The sequence below is a fragment of the Schistocerca piceifrons genome, chromosome 4 (assembly GCF_021461385.2).
Source record: "Schistocerca piceifrons isolate TAMUIC-IGC-003096 chromosome 4, iqSchPice1.1, whole genome shotgun sequence".
Taxonomy (NCBI): Eukaryota; Metazoa; Arthropoda; class Insecta; order Orthoptera; family Acrididae; genus Schistocerca; species Schistocerca piceifrons.
This window is the reverse complement of record NC_060141.1, coordinates 640,352,258-640,368,442: the sequence shown is the minus strand read 5'-3', so window position 1 is coordinate 640,368,442 and position 16,185 is coordinate 640,352,258. Positions and strand designations below refer to the sequence as shown.

Sequence of the window (16,185 nt, the reverse complement as noted above, 5' to 3'; positions counted from 1 at the left end):
ACGACGTCGTCATTTATCCATGAACTATTTTTGTCGGTGATGGTTGCTGTCGATTTTGATAAGAACCACTTTATCACGGAACTGTTAAGAGCAGCTCACTCTCTGCTCCAGCTGCCTATTCATAAGGAATTCCATTTCCGTTAAAACATTTTCACTGCTGTTGTTATTGCACTGTATTCATATGACCAAAAATCCGTTTCTTTACATTTCATTTCTCTGACGCGCACTGTTTGTAGGTTTAGATTTAACATTTCCCTTTTCCAAGTTTTTTTAGGTTCGCTGTCATTGTATGCCCCGATTTGTAGTATGTCATCTTTACGTTTCTTATCCTATCTTTTTCTCATGTTCGCCTCCACCTTAGCAGTCTGCTCCCAAAGATCCAAATGGGAGTAGTATATTAATGAGAGTTCTGGACCAAAGAGCATATTGGATTAAAAATTCCACAATGCAAATCAAGATTCTAAGTTTGCAGAATCCACCAAACAAATATCATCTGCCTATACCGAAAAACCAAATCGAATTTTTTCATTAAAAAATTTACAAATCTAATAAATTTAATTCTTTATAAATAAGAACACCAAACCCAATCTACCTATACTGAAAAAAAACAACAAATTCTCATTTTTTCATTTAAAAATTTACAAATCTAATACACTTTATTCTTTATAAATAAGAACCATCACATCTAATATATGAAAGAAATCACTCCACTTTGCTTTCAGATACCTGTTTTTGGCTACTTTTTATTTTTTCTATTTTTTTTTACTGTTTTAAATTCTAGCTACTTGTACACAAATCTAGTAAATTTTTTCCTCTATAAATGGAAACTGAATTTAAAACGTGTACTACAAAAAAAATATTCTGCAAGAGAATTTTCTGGAAATAAAGTAAAACCAAGCAACGAGAGATTTGGTTTGTGCTTACTTACAGTACTAATCTTCTTATAAATATCTGAGATGTTATCTACACAAAAGGAGCATATCAATTAGAGGAATTTAAGCCTATTTCAGAACCATTTTTCGATAGTATTATGATTGTAAAGATAAAAGATTTAATAGATTGTAAAAATGGAAAAGGGCAAATTTCTTGTAAGAAAGGAATCATGTGGTGTTTATAATAGTATTTAATATCTAGATTTTCTGAATTTAATTTGGCAATACATACAGTTAAGCAAAAATTCCATATTTATTAGATACCAATATACAAATTATTAATGATATAAAAATTATAAAACAAAAATATAAAAACCCTGTTGATATTCCTTACAAAACAGAACCTGCAGATGTTAAATTAAATACACTTTTAAGAGATTTACCAGAAATTTTGGAAGAGCATAAAAACGAACACTATTATTTATTGGATTGATTATTAACTTTCGAAAACAAAGAGAATATAAAAAAGAATGCAATGCAACAGTTAACAACGATCATTCTGTTGGAAAAGACAGTTGAACTTGGATTAATTGTAATTCTAGAGCAAAAATACACACTAAATTTATTTGACGGTTATTGAGTTCTGGAGTTAACATATGACTTGCCAGTTATCAAGTACTGGAGTTGCCAAACAACTTGGTAACCATATTATAAATTTCTTAAATTGTCCAGGCAGTAGGTTAAAGGAAACATTTGCTTCAAAAATAGCTAAAGAAAATGGAATTCCAAGCCTAGAAGCAACAATCAATAACCATATTAACCTGTATTTTCAAAAAGAACAAGAATTCGGCCCATTAACAGATTGGAATTTAGAACTAATAGCAAATAACTGTAAACATTTCGAGAAAGCTCCTTTTTATTCTCTTCCACTATCGGAAATGTGGCAAAAATTAACAGACACACTACAAAATAGTTGTTGTCTTATTTACAATAAACTCTTGCAATATGTCTAAAGGGGTAGTAAAAATACGAAAAAATTAACAGGAATGCATATAAAAACTGGAACAGATAACGAAAAAGAAAGGAAAAAATTAGTTCTGTTTGTTGGATATGCTTCTAGTTTTAACTAGCTGGCTATTATTAACTGTAGAAAAAGCTCGTTCAAAATTTCTGGTGATTCTTTTAAAAGTGTAGTTAATTTAATGTATCCTAATTCTGTTTTGTAAGAAATAGCAACAGGTTTTTATTTTTTATTTTATAATATTTATATCCCAATTAATAATTTGTTAGTACCTTTAATTGTTTGTGTATTGGAATCTAATAAATATAGAATTTTTGCATTAACTCCAGGTCTTGCCGAATTAAATTTAGAAAACCTAGATATTTAAATACTGTTAAAACCACCATATGTTTCCTTTTTTACAAGAAACTTTCCATTTTTAATTCCTCCTTTACAATTTATAAAACCTGTGATCTTTATAATAATATCAGTATCGCAGAATGGTTCTGTAATGGGCTAAAATTCTTTTAATTTATGATCTCCTTTTGTATAGATAATATCTCCAATATTAGTAACAAGATTATTATTATTCAAATTTTCTGTAAGTAACTATAAGCCAAATCTGTCATTGGTTTGTCTTACTTTATTTCCAAACAGTTCACTTACAGAATATTTTGGTTGTTTGTAGCACACAATTTAATTTCAGCTTCCATTTATACAGGGAAAAATTTACTAGATCTCTGTAAAAGTAGCTAGAATGTAAAAAAGAGAAAAAGTAGAAAAATAAAAAGTACCCAAAACTGGGTAGCTGAAAGTAAAGTGAAGTGATTTTCTTACCTATATGAAATTTAATGGGTCTTATTGATGTAGAATAAAATTTATTACATTTGTAAATTTTTAAATAAGAAAATGAGAATTACTTTTTTCAGTATAGGCAGATGAGGTTTGATGGTTCTTACTTAAAAACAATAAAATTTAATTGGTTTGTAAATTTTCTTATGAGAAACTTCGAATTTCGTTTTTTCAGTATAGACAGATGAGGTTTGGTTGGTGGATGCTGCGAAACTTAAATCTTGGTTTGCATCCTGGAATTTTTAATACAATATGCCCTTTGGTCCGGAACTCTCGCCAATATACTACTAATGGGCGACTGGTTGTGAATCCTTTAGTAATAGGGAGATCATCATAACACTTTTTCAATTACAAGCCACATGTTCTCTGGACACACATTATGAGTCTTTAATGCAGCGATTACTGTTGCCTTCTACATCTTCATGCCATTGCTGATTCCTTAGCCTTTTAGGGGGAAGGTCATTGGGAGAATGAGGGTAACTTCTAATGCAGGAAGTCTTGGCCTGCCATTGCTGATTTTCTTTATCCAAAATTTAAGCAGTGGTGGGTTTTTAACCTGGGACCCTGGACTTTTTGATTACTAGTCAAAGATGGGTAGCGTCATTTTTCTCGTCATTTGGCCTGCACAGACATCACAGGACACCGCTTCAAGCTCACCATTGAATACTTCACTCACTTTTTGTACTACAGAGGGCTGCCAGCCTTCTGACAAAATACGCTGAGCCACCATACTGGCAGTGTAGATCACAGGTGATCCACCAAAAATTAACATTGGATTAATTGACTGTTCTTTGGTTCTTAATAGAATGTTTCATACATTATGAATAAAAAACGCATGGTACTCATGTGATGATCAACAACATTTATTAAGAATTTTCTGTACCGTTGTCCATAGAAAACTGTGATTGATAAAACCATAGTAAAATCAGTTCAATAAAAATGGTCTTGATCACATGTAAGTTTTCTACGTAAAACCACCATCTGATCATTTTTACTCTGTGAAAAAGAGTAATAAACATTATTATAGGTCAAAGGACTTCAATACAATCATTATTATTATTATTATTTATTTATTTTAAGGCCTTCATTGGACCACTCTAGTCAAAAATACAAAGTTGTAAACAAGTTGTTACACAGGGATATAATTTGGCTCAACAATAACTTAATATGATATTTAGGTAATATGATTATTAGAGTCTATTCTTATATGTTTTTCTCTTCTCTCTGCTCAATATGTCTTTATTCTTTCGGATATTTTCTTTCTTTCTTCATCTGACACCACTCATCCTACACTCCTTTTATTGATTTTCATTTGTAGTCTGGTTTGTGGGTCTTGCAGTATTCTGGTTTTCTCTGTCTTGTTTTTTTAGGTCATCTACTGTAATTTGGAGTTCTTTTATATCTTCCTTAATTTCTGTGATCCATTTACTGTCGCTCTTGCTATTCCACAATTTTTGGATTATATTTTTACTAATTCTGTTTTCTGGTGTTCAATACAATACTAAAATTAAAATAATATTAATGTGCCACTGACATGCCCTTGGTGACGGTAGAAGACTACTACTGCCAACACCAAAGGTATATCAGTCACACATTAACATTATTTTAGCCTTGGTATTGTATTCAAGTTCTTTGACGTCTAAGACTGATGTACTCTTTTTTACCAAGAAAATTGGTCTGATGATGGTCTTACAAAACTGCATTTGTGGGAATAATTTTATTACAGTATTTGTTACTTTACAAACAGGTTCTCATTTCGGCTTTTATACCACCCTCAGGTCAAAGACAAGTATGTGTGGCTGTAAGAGTTTTCTAGTACTGAAGATTTTAAACTAGGTGAATGTCAGTAGTATCTTAGTTTTCAAAGATAATAGCTGTTAATATTTGATTTAGTGCTGAACTAGATAAATTGTTTCACATGGTGACTATCAGGCCTGTTAATTACAGACTTTGATGAGTCTTTGGTATGTTGTAGAGGGGCATGTCCTCAGTACCTGGCTAGTGGCTTTTCATGCAAAGCCCCGTTGTTTCCGAGAAAATCTGTGTTGAAGTTTTACATGTGCCTCCTCAATCTGTAATGTTGTTTATGTTTTGGCCGAGCGAGAGCAGTGCAGAGGCTAAGGTTCATTGCTAACCTAATGACCATATGGATACAAACTCGGCCCACATACTTTTTTCAATTTCATACTACAGAATATATTAAATAATACATATCATGCAAAATTATTCTAAAATAGTCATTTTCACATTAGTAATTTCATTAATAAATCAATGATTACAGCACACTTCTTCAAATCTCTATTTCATTTGTGGTTAGTAGTTAAAATCCAAAATATTTGGACAGTTTCAAATGTTCTCAATGATGGAAGAAGTATTAGCAACTGCAGAAGGATTCCAGATGCTGGCGAAGGACTCATCCATAATTTTGATCTCGACTATATAATAAATTCCGATCAAAGCAGCCGCCAATAGCAGACGCTGGACAATAGATCCCTTGTGGAATGACGAGAAGAAACCGATTTGAACGCGGTTAGTCATTCCTTCACAGCAAATTATGCTATAACTGCGTCAGGGAAAATATTCCCTTGAGTTTTCTTATGTATGCAAGAACCATTCGGGATATTTGATAGGATTCTTCAAAAAATGTCAATGAATTGAGTCATAAATTAAGAAAATGTAATTATGACCTCCACAAAGTCAGAAAAGCTCACAAAAGTGCTGCACGAAGATGTTTAAAACTCTTTCATTCTTCTGTACATGGGACAATGTCTTTATGTTATTGATTCATGGAGAGATTAGACTGATGACATACTTTGTGATCTACTCTTTGTAGGGAAAAGGCAAGAATCCACATGCACCATAAAAATCATTCCATCCAATAGTACTCCACGTTTCCAATCGTGTGATGTTTACTTTTACAGGGAGGTTACAAGTTTCACAAAATAAATCCAAAACGCTCCCGATACATTAAAGACTGATAGAGAAATCACTTCAAGAGGAGATTCTATAAAAATACAATCTTTATTCTTGCATGAATTTAGTGCACCTGCTTTTACAGGATTGATCAGATATATGTGATTGGAATCGAAGCTGATCATAGAAAGAACAATCTTTTTGAATGTAAATGAACTGTGTTTTCAGGTATCGCTTCTAAAAAATCCATATGTCTGCAAAGCACTAGTTATCATAAAATGTTCTTGGTGCTCCACAGACTTGTGTTTCCGTGGTTCCTGCGACAAATACCATCCAGAATTCTGTTGTAGCACGGCAAGCGATGCAAGTGTTAGCAAGTAAGACGATTCCATAATCTATGCAACACACCGAATACACATTTGACGGGAGTGTGCTGTAATGACTGATTTATTTTTTAATTAATTACTAAAGCGTAAATGACTATTTCTGATTAATTTTGCATGGCGTATACTTTTTTATGATATTCTGTTGGGTAAATTGGAAAAAGAGTACATGAGCGGAATTTGAATCCATTTCTCCAGTAAACTAGGACAGGTCGCTCTACAAAGTCCTAACACTCACCTGACACTCATCCGTGTTTAAGAGGTCTGACAGTAGTCTTCCTGTCAATAAAAAGCGATGTAAACCCATTTGTTTAGATAAAACAGTTGACGCATTTGTACTCTCAGAACGGTTGTAATTTGTCACGTAATTTATTATTTAAAGTATCATGTAGTTTATCTAAGTTAAACAGAATTATATCGCATTTTAGTGAAATAATTTCTTTCATTTTAGTCCTAAATCAAGCATTAACGAATGTAATGTTCTAAATACAATTGAGATAATCTTTAGCTGTACCTATATCAAAATTTTTGATTCGACAAAAATTCGAAGCCACAAGTCTTTATCTTTGTACCTGACAATGGAACAACAGTTTGTAAAATAATAAATACTGCAGAATATTACAACTATCATCATCAGTGAACTGTGGATGAAGCCTGACCAACAGGAAATTACATGATTCCAGAATGAGACTTTCACTCTTCAGTGGAGTGTGCGCTGATGTGAAGCTTCCTGGCAGATTAAAACTGTGTGCGGACCGAAACTCAAACTCGGGACCACTGCCTTTCGCGGGCAAGTGCTCTACCAACTGAGCTGAGTCATGCTTGGGTAGCTCAGTTGGTAGAGCACTTGCCCACGAAAGGCAGTGGTCCCCCCCAGTTCGAATCTCGGTCCAGCACACAGTTTTAATCTGCCAGGAAGTTTCAGGGAATTACATGCATTGAGCGAAAATAATAGTGCATTGAGAATGGCTGGCTTTTAGCCGAAATCTAGATCTCTACAATAAAATTTTAAAAGGACGACTGTTCACTGCAATCAATAATTTACAAATATTACAACTATATCGGGTGGTTTTTCATTCATAAAAACTTATGTAATTGAACACGGTAATACCGATTATAAGCTACGATTGCTGTAATATAAGAACCAAAATACTTTCTAATACGCCAGTATGTTCTCTCCCATAATGATTCTGGCTGAACGGAGAGCTGCCTGATTTTGCCACTGTACATCAGGACAGCCTCAATCCGTGTACAGAGACAGGAAAAAGTGCCGTGTTTCCTTGAGATTGCGTCCAATATTTCTGAAACCCCCACTTGTTGGTACACTGTGGTAGACGCTACTGCTCGGCGGAGATGGCAGGGTGCAGCTGCGACTCACCGCCACGTCCGGAAAGTACTCTAGCAGCAGGCGGCCGAAGGGTCGGCGCGGCGGAGCCAGGAAGACGGCGGGCGCCAAGCAGACGGCGGCGCGCACCGCCGCCGGGGAATCCACGCGGGCGAGGCCGTGTCCCGGCGGGGGAGCCCCGCGGCTGTGGCCGGGGCCTGGCGGGGAAGCCCCGCGCGGGCTCGACATGAGCACGGAGAGCGCCGCCGCGCCCATAGAGTGCGACACCACTAGCGGTGCGCCGGGCCAGCGCGACAGGCGGCGCGCCGCGGCCAGCATAGCGGGCAGGTCGTGCTCGCCCATCTCCTGCCAGCTGCCGGCATAAGTGACGGCACTTCAAGATTAAGATATCGTGGGTTCTCGTTTAGCGAGAACTGGCTGAAGTCACCCAGGGGCAATAGAAATTAGAACTCTGCTTGGCTTAAGTGGCTTTATATCACTTCAGAAATTGTTCATCTAATGTGGCCATAGGTAAAAGTTTCTTTTCCTTTATTGGATTTCGATTCCCCCCCCCCCCCCCCCCCCCGAAGGGGGCGGGCTGGCAGCAGCTTAGTACGCCGCTCTTCAGCCTACAGAATTGTTAAAACATAAGAAGATAAGAAACAATAAAAACAGACGATAAAACAATGACATAAAATGTAAAATGGCGGATAATTGTGGAAAGTACAAACATAGAACTAATGGTGGGCGATGATAATAAAAAAACACAGGAAGCAGACAGGGAAAAAGGAGAGAGACAATTTAAAAAAAACGGCGACAGTCCGAATTCTGTTCGCAAGAGATATAAAAAAATCACACCCAGCGACAGCATGTCTGTTCGCAACACTTCGGAAAAGATGCACAACACTTAACAATCACTGGGAACACTGCACTAAAAGGTTGGCATGAAGATGATACACCACAGGCAAGGGCAGATGGGAGGGGGGACCTGGACAGATGAGGGACAAGAAAAAGGGGGGAGAAGAGGAAAAACGAAAAGTGGTGGAGGGGGGGGGGGACGACGAAGGAAGAGGACTCAGAAGGGGGAGCAGAGCAGACATGAGAGGGACCGGGATAGGCAGAGGAAGGAAAATACAAAAGGACTCGGGGGAGAGAAGGGTGGCGGAGAGAGGGTAGGTGGGGAAGAAACAGGATGGAGGGGGGTTGGAGGTAAGGGGAAGTGGGAGCCTGGGAAAAGGACAAAGGAAAGGAGGGGGCTAGGATCAGAGTTGATAGGAGGGATAAATGGAGGGAGAAAGGGCATCATCCGGGAGGGGGAGTCGATGGAAGCCACCTTGGGAAAGGAGATGGAGGGTGTAGAGATGGAGGGCAGGGGGGGGGGGGGGACACAACAGTGAAGGTGCGTCAGATGGTGGGGGTTGGAGAGGAGAGGAGCAACCAGGGGCTGAGGGTGATCAAGGCGGCGGGAGGTGTAGAGTATGTGGATATGTTCGAGGAGTAGGAGCAGATGGGGGAAAGAAATCAGATTGTAGAGGACCCGCGTGGGGGACGGGAGGCATATACAGAAGGCGAGGCAGAGTGCATGGTGCTTCATGAAAGTCCTCGAACTTCGTTTTTCTTTCTTAGTAGACACGATTATGTATGCTCTTGAAAATCATCAGGATGTGATTACGGTACATACATATGTAGTGCATCTTCTTCCAGACATGTCCAAAACAGCAGGCACCACATGTACAGGGTGAACATTAATAAGTCCAACAAACTGCAGGGGCGGATTCCTAACTACAAATGGAGGAAAAAGGTCCTGTAAACCTATGTCCAGAAATGCATTGTTGCCTCGGTAGATGGCACTGACGAATGAAAGTTCCTCTGACCACGTGTTGTGTAAGTACCCCACAGGTGACGATTATGAAGAATGATGATGCCAGTTCCGATAAAGGTTGCTTCGTTGGTAAAGAGGTCTGATGACAGAAATCTCATAATTGTGATAGTCTGGTGCAAAAACCATAGCGAAAAACCCTCCCATTGAGAGAAACACGCTGCTGACAGTCCTTGCACTCTTTGCAGGTGATAGAGTTAGTAGCGGTTTTCATGCAGGATGCACATAGCCGTACTTTGGCTTACACTATGTTGGCAGACCACTTGCCTGGAGCTTCTACTAGGGGTCATCTCAGTATCCTGTAGAACCCGGTCTTCCAAATCTGGTGTATGCACAATCTGCCGCCTCCCTGGACTTTCGTCTTTCTGAAAGAACCCATGATCACAAAAAAAGCCCTAAAAGGTCTCGAAGTGTTATGTGATGTGGTTGGTGTCTGTGAGGGTACTTGTTTTGATATAACTGTGCTGCCTTGTGACCGTTTCCATCTGCTTGGCCATACCCTAAATTAGCCTTGGGGGGATAAGTTGAGAATTCGCGTCTGACGGAAGGCGCACTAGGGTGGTCCGTGCAGTTGCAATAATCACTGTGTCCAGATGGGCAGAGCATCTGCCTAGTAAGCAGAAGACCTTGGTTCGAATCCCGGTCGGGCATAAATGTTCAACTTCCTCCTTGATTTCAATCAACGCCCTCTCGCAGCCAACGTCTGTAGTTCCTTTGTGTGTTGAGTATGGTAAATCCGAAGGTTGGTTTGAATAGTAAGTACTTCGTAAGGTCCTAGGATAGTGAAGATGGCATGCTCTTACATTCCTCCAATCTTTGGGCTGCCTCACAGAGCTGGTTTTAGGGAAGCCTACTTTAAAGTCTGGAGCACAGCATTGTATGGTAGTGAAAGGTGGGCTGTCGGAAAACCGGACCAGAAGAGATTCGAAGCATTTGTGATGTGGTGCTACAGCGAATGTTGAATATTAGGTGGACTGATAAGATAAGGAATCAGGAAGTTTTCTGCAGAATCAGAGAGAAAAGGAATATGTAGGAAACACTGACAAGGAGAAGGGACAGGATGATAAGACACATGTTAAGACATCAGGGAATAATTTCCATGGCACTAAAGAGAGCTGTAGAGGTCAAAAACTGTAGAGGAAGACAGATATTGGAACACATCCAGCAAATAATCGAGGATGCAGGTTGCAAGTAGTACTCTATAATGAGGAGGTTGGCACAGGAGAGAAATTCGCGGCGGGCCGTATCAAACCAGCCAGAAGACTAACGACCCAAAAAAAAAAAATATTACTCCGAAGCACGGCGCAAATCGACGAACAACCATGCATACCGGCATGTTTCATTTTAACCAACGTTGCGAGGTATGAAGGAAGAGATGAGTGGCTGATAAAAATCCTAGGATTTACTGGGTATCGATCTCAGGTTCAGTCTGGCACCTAGCTATTGTGCCATAATTTGGAGTTCATGACTAATTCATGGGAATCCTTGGGATAAAGACGAAATAGTTTTTGTGAATTCCTGTTTGGAAAATTTAGAGGAGATTTATTAGACGAAGACAGTGTATGATGGCGCCATCAGCATGTATACTGATGTGACAAAAGCCTTGGCATACCTCCTAATATCGTGTCGGATCTCTTTTCGCTTGGCATAGTGCAGCAACTCGGCGTGGAATGGACTCAACAAGCCGTTGCAAGGCTCCTGTTGCAAGGCTCCTGTCGATATGTTGACCCATACTGCCTCTATAGCCCTCCATAACTACGACAGTGCTACCGGTGCAGGATTTTGTGTACGAACTGACCTCTGGATTATGTCTCATAAATGTTCGGTGGGATTCATGTTGGTAAATCTGGGTGGTCAGACCATTCGCTCGAACTTTGCAGAATGTTCTTCAAACAAATCGCAAACAGTTGTGGCCCGGTGACATTACATCGATGTTTGCGAACATGAAATCCATGAATGGTTTCCAAGTAGATGAATATAACCATTTTCAGTCAATGATGGTTCAGTTTGACCAGAGGACCCAGTCAATTCCATAGAAACACAACCTACACCATTATGAAGCCACCGCCGGCTTCCACAGTACCTTGTTGACAATTTAGGTCTAAAGCTTCGTGGGGTCTGCGCCACACTGGAGTCCTACCACCCTCTCTTACTAACTGAAATCGGGACTTATCTGACCAGGCCACGGTTTACCAGTCGTCTAATGTCGAACCGATATTGTCAAGAACCCAGGTGAGGCTCCACAGGCTACGTCGTGCTTTTAGCAAAGGCACTCGCGTCTATCGCTCGCTGCCATAGCCCATTAAAGCCAAATTTCGCCGCACTTTCCTAACAGATAGGTTAGTCGTACGTCTTACATTGATTTCTGCGGTGATTTCAGGCAGTGTTGCTTGTCTATTAGCACTGACGACTCTACGCAAACGCCGCTGCCGTCGGTCGTTAAGTGAAGGCCGTCGGCCACTGCGCTGTTTGTGGTGAGAGGTAAAGGCCGAATTTTGGTATTCTCTGCACACTCTTGACACTGTGGATTTCGGACTTTTGAATTTCTTAACGAACTCCGAAGTGGAACGTCCCATGCGTCTAGCTCCAACCACTAATCCGCGTTTAATGTCTCTTAATTCCCGTTGTGCGGCCATAATCACGTCAGAAACCTTTTCACATGAATTACCTGGTAGCTCCGGCAATGCATTGTTATTTTATACCTTCATCACGCTATACTACCGGAATCTGTTTATCTGCATATAGCTATCCCATGGCTTTTGCCACCTCATTGTATACCTCACGTAGTGCCAACAGTCCATTTTCACTCAGTACAGGAATGTAATAGCAAAGGAAATCGGTGACATTGATTCATTGATTGATTGATTGATTTAACAGGAGAGCTAAAACGGCCTAGGTCTAACCCGCCACCACCCGCACTGAAACTAGGTTTATTGTGCGGTATCGCTTCCTGTATATCTAGTAAAGCCAACCAGTGCCCTTAAATAGTGCAAGGAGTCCCTCTACCAGTTTTTTGTTAGACACAATTAATTCAGATCTAGTTGTCGCGAAGATTCTGTATCTTTTACTCTCCAGTGCCATGCATTCAAAGATTAGGTGTGATGCAGTTTCTTCACCCTCATCACATATCCTACCTTTAGGGTCCTCCTCCATTATACCCATTGTGTGTAGGTGTTTTTGAAGTTCCCATGGCCGGTCATCAGTCCAGTCATGAGCTTGATCTCTTTGCTGTTCAATCCCAGGATTACAGAGCTTCTTTTAAAACATGGCTTGGGCATCATTACCTTAACATGTTTTTGTTTATGGACCTTGGTCCAATATCCTACGTGCTGTTTCCTAAGCCAGTTCCGCAGTTCTAATTTGATCATAGCCTTGGTGATTGTCAGACAGATTCCGGTCCAATAAATGGAGTTGTTGCCTCCTATCGGCTTATTCATTGCCACAGATCCCTGAGTGGCCAGGAACCCACACTAGGTTTACCCTATTGCTCCCCCCTAGCTCCACCAGAGCCCTGTCGCAATCTGCAACAATCTTAGATCTTGTTGCAGGAGCTGCCAATGATTTCAGGGCTGCCTGGCTGTCTGAATAGATGTAGATGCTACGTTCATTGTAGCGCCTATTCATATTCTCCTCCACACATGCCCTGATTGCAGTAATTTCGACTTGGAATAAAGAGGCCAGATTCCCTAGAGAGATGCTGCTCTCCAGTCTTGGCTGAACCCCGTACAACCATGCCCCAACGCCTTGATCTGTTTTCGACCCATCGGTGAACCAAACGATGTCCCCCGTACGGTGTCGAACTGTTTTCTTCCACTGCTCACTAGTTCCAATTATTATGTTGTAAGGCTTGTCGAAGCAGTTCGCCCGCATCTCATGGTCGTGCGGTAGCGTTCTCGCTTCCCACGCCCGGGTTCCCGGGTACGATTCCCGGCGGGGTCAGGGATTTTCTCTGCCTCGTGATGGCTGGGTGTTGTGTGATGTCCTTAGGTTAGTTAGGTTTAAGTAGTTCTAAGTTCTAGGGGACTGATGACCATAGATGTTAAGTCCCATAGTGCTCAGAGCCATTTGAACCATTTTTTTTTAGCAGTTCGGAGTTATTATATAGTCAGCGGGCATTTCCCCAGCAAATCGGTGGCATAGTACGACATACTCTCCATCATACACTAAGTTGCAGAGTATATACGAAGACGTGTTGAAAAGTAATGCCACAGAATTTTTTATCCTCTTCTCAACATGTTATTACATGTCGTGTGTTTTTGGAGTTTACGCACGGTCAACGCTGAGATTATCAGCGCAGTTATTGTATGTAATGCATATTTCTCAGTCTACTTTTCCGCTTCGCTGGCGCAAGCTACAGTTCTCTGCCGGTAGAGGGCTCTGGATTGTAGCGTTTAACAAAGCGTTGTGTAACGTAACTGTACCAATGCATGAGAGACAGCTCGGCTAACTGAAAGCTCGAATTCGAAGAGTTCGTGTCCACACGCGGAACACCCTCTCCTTCAGGACAACAATGCCAGACTGCAGAAGAACGCTGCCATATCTGCAACAATCCGACTCCTTCGGTTCACTGTCATCGATCATCCAATACAGTCCTGACTCGGCCCCATCGTATTCTCATATGTTAGCAAAACTCACAGGACTTCTTCAGGGATTTCAGTTCGATAGTGAGGAAGCGGTGTAAGGAGAGATGAGGTTGTCCCTACGTCAATAAAGTAAGACATTCTACAGTGACGGTATTAATAACTGGTCTCTCGTTGGGAGAAATGTGTTCGTCGCCAGGGTGATTATGTTGAGAAATAAATACGTAAACATCAAGAATAAATATGTAGAATGTTAATAAAGTTTGTTTTATTCAAAAAGTTTTGAGAATTTTCGCATACAAAATTCAGCGGCATTACTTTTCAACACGATCTCGTATATGTACGCACAGAGTTTAACATACTTCATCAGGGTTCCTGGTACTATATCGTGTATAGGTTAACTTCGGAATATATTAGTATATGAAAACATCCCGATACTAAAGTGGTAGTGAATACGGCCATATGTCTTAAGCTCTGTCTGGTATGAAAAATGACAGAGTTCATTTTCCAATTCTTAGAAGTAAGACCCAGGTCTGTGCAGACAACAACCTGATCTGGCTGTGTCCCCGACGATATGTTTTCTGAGACACCCCACCATAGGGATAGGATGACAGCGATAAGGTCGGCAGAAGCCATTGTACAGTAGATAACGCATGGACGAACACATTGAGCCCTTAAGGCAATGCTCTCGCCACACAGCAACAGTCCCGAAATTCGCATATAATCTGTCAGTGTACGACACTGAGAACTTTTCTCCAAGTAGACCAAAAAATCTGGTCCCAGAACGAGGTCATAATTTACATGTTACAGACATTTAGTTGCAAAAAAAGACTTGTATTAGCCGGCGTATCTGGTACTAGCGTACATAGCCAGTGTGTTGCGACACGGCGGTATCTGTCCAGTAGCACGTGTAGCACCAGTGTAGTGTCAGGAGCAACTGCACAGAGAAGGAGTCCACGTCCAAGGACTGCTTATTCGAACACTCAAAATCTCATAAGAACTGAATACAGTGACTTTCTGGAACAGGGCCCTTCCAGCATTTAAGTCCAACACTGATAGGCTGAAACAGTCTGAGTGGTCCCATGTTATTTCCGTACCTACCACGCAGACTTCCGAGCAGACGTCGTGAAGTTCCTCGGCGGTGACGCTCGCTGAAACTCCGGCCGCTGGCTCACTGGAGACTTCCGCATGGGCCGACGGGGCTGGCTGCAATATCACTCTAACTGACCGTCGCCAGGCGCGGTGGCGAGCTGCTCGCTAATTGGCTCACCCATCGAGATGATATCATCTAACGTTTGACTGGTGCCTGAGAAGGGCTTGAGAAAAGGAGTTTCCCTCGCCTGGAATGCCCTCTGGACACGGACTTCGATGTCTGCCTTGCTGAATGGATGCGCCTGCGAGCTAGGCTGCTGGTGGTACAGTAACGTGCGGAGGGATGTCGCCCGGCAGGCGTTGGCGACTGTAACGCCATGTAGTACAGTACATATCCAAGCCGTATTTCGCACCTGACGCAGAAACTGCACAACTGAGTCTTAGAGCCTCGAAAAAGGTACAAAAATGGTTGCCAGACACCGTTGTTTTCCTATCGCCTTCTAATCGCTTTCTTATATCAGTGATATCAACTACTGTTTTCATTTTCAGAGGAATGAGATAATTCTCATTAGATGTGTGATATTTTCTGACAAAGATTATAAATCACATCGTCTGGCAGTCTGTGCACCATCCTTTGATCCGCTAAAAACTTTTCAGGTAACGCAGTACTTCTGTGATGACTGCCAAACAATGATACCATCCGTAAACACATTATAATTTACTTTGTTTACTAATTAACGGGTGCACTATGGAATCACACTCTGTTACAAACTGGAAGCTTCCAGGTTTTCGATAAGTTACCTTCTAACATATCCATCCATACATATTATAAATTCCAATGCGGCGTTTCTTTCTGTTTGTACGTGAAGGCTAATCTCAGGAACTACTGTAGGAATTTTGATACAGTTTCCACAAACAGAAACACTGAGTCAGTAGAAAGGTTTGTGTGTAGAACGTAAAAGTTTTTCGGTATATAGTAACGGCTATCCATGCGAACTACAGCAGGAGTAATCATGAGCATGAGAGTCGATTTCAGCTCCTTAATAGCTCAAGAGGTAGGACTAATATTGCAAGTTTTATACTAACGAAAGCCTGTAGTGTATGAGTTGTCTCATCATGTCATTTATGACGGCGGAATTACCGGTTTTACGTAAAATTAGATTCACGCTGCGACTTGGTCAAAGGTTAACAACAGTATGCTGGAAAATAGGACGATGATTACTTGGTTTTTGACTCAGTGGCGATGGTCTTTATTCAGCTGGAAAGCCGACTCGTTAATGCATAAAAAGT

General features: G+C 40.8%; 1 protein-coding gene across 1 annotated transcript in view; it reads right to left on the bottom strand.

The window, feature by feature from the left end:
• LOC124796083 (lipase 3-like) overlaps window positions 1-16,185 on the bottom strand; it is a 121,809-nt gene that overhangs the window by 25,439 nt on the left and 80,185 nt on the right. Inside the window, exon 4 of the mRNA XM_047260169.1 lies at window positions 7,399-7,717. Coding sequence (XP_047116125.1) covers window positions 7,399-7,717 — 319 coding nt within the window. The remainder of the gene's footprint in view (window positions 1-7,398; window positions 7,718-16,185) is intronic.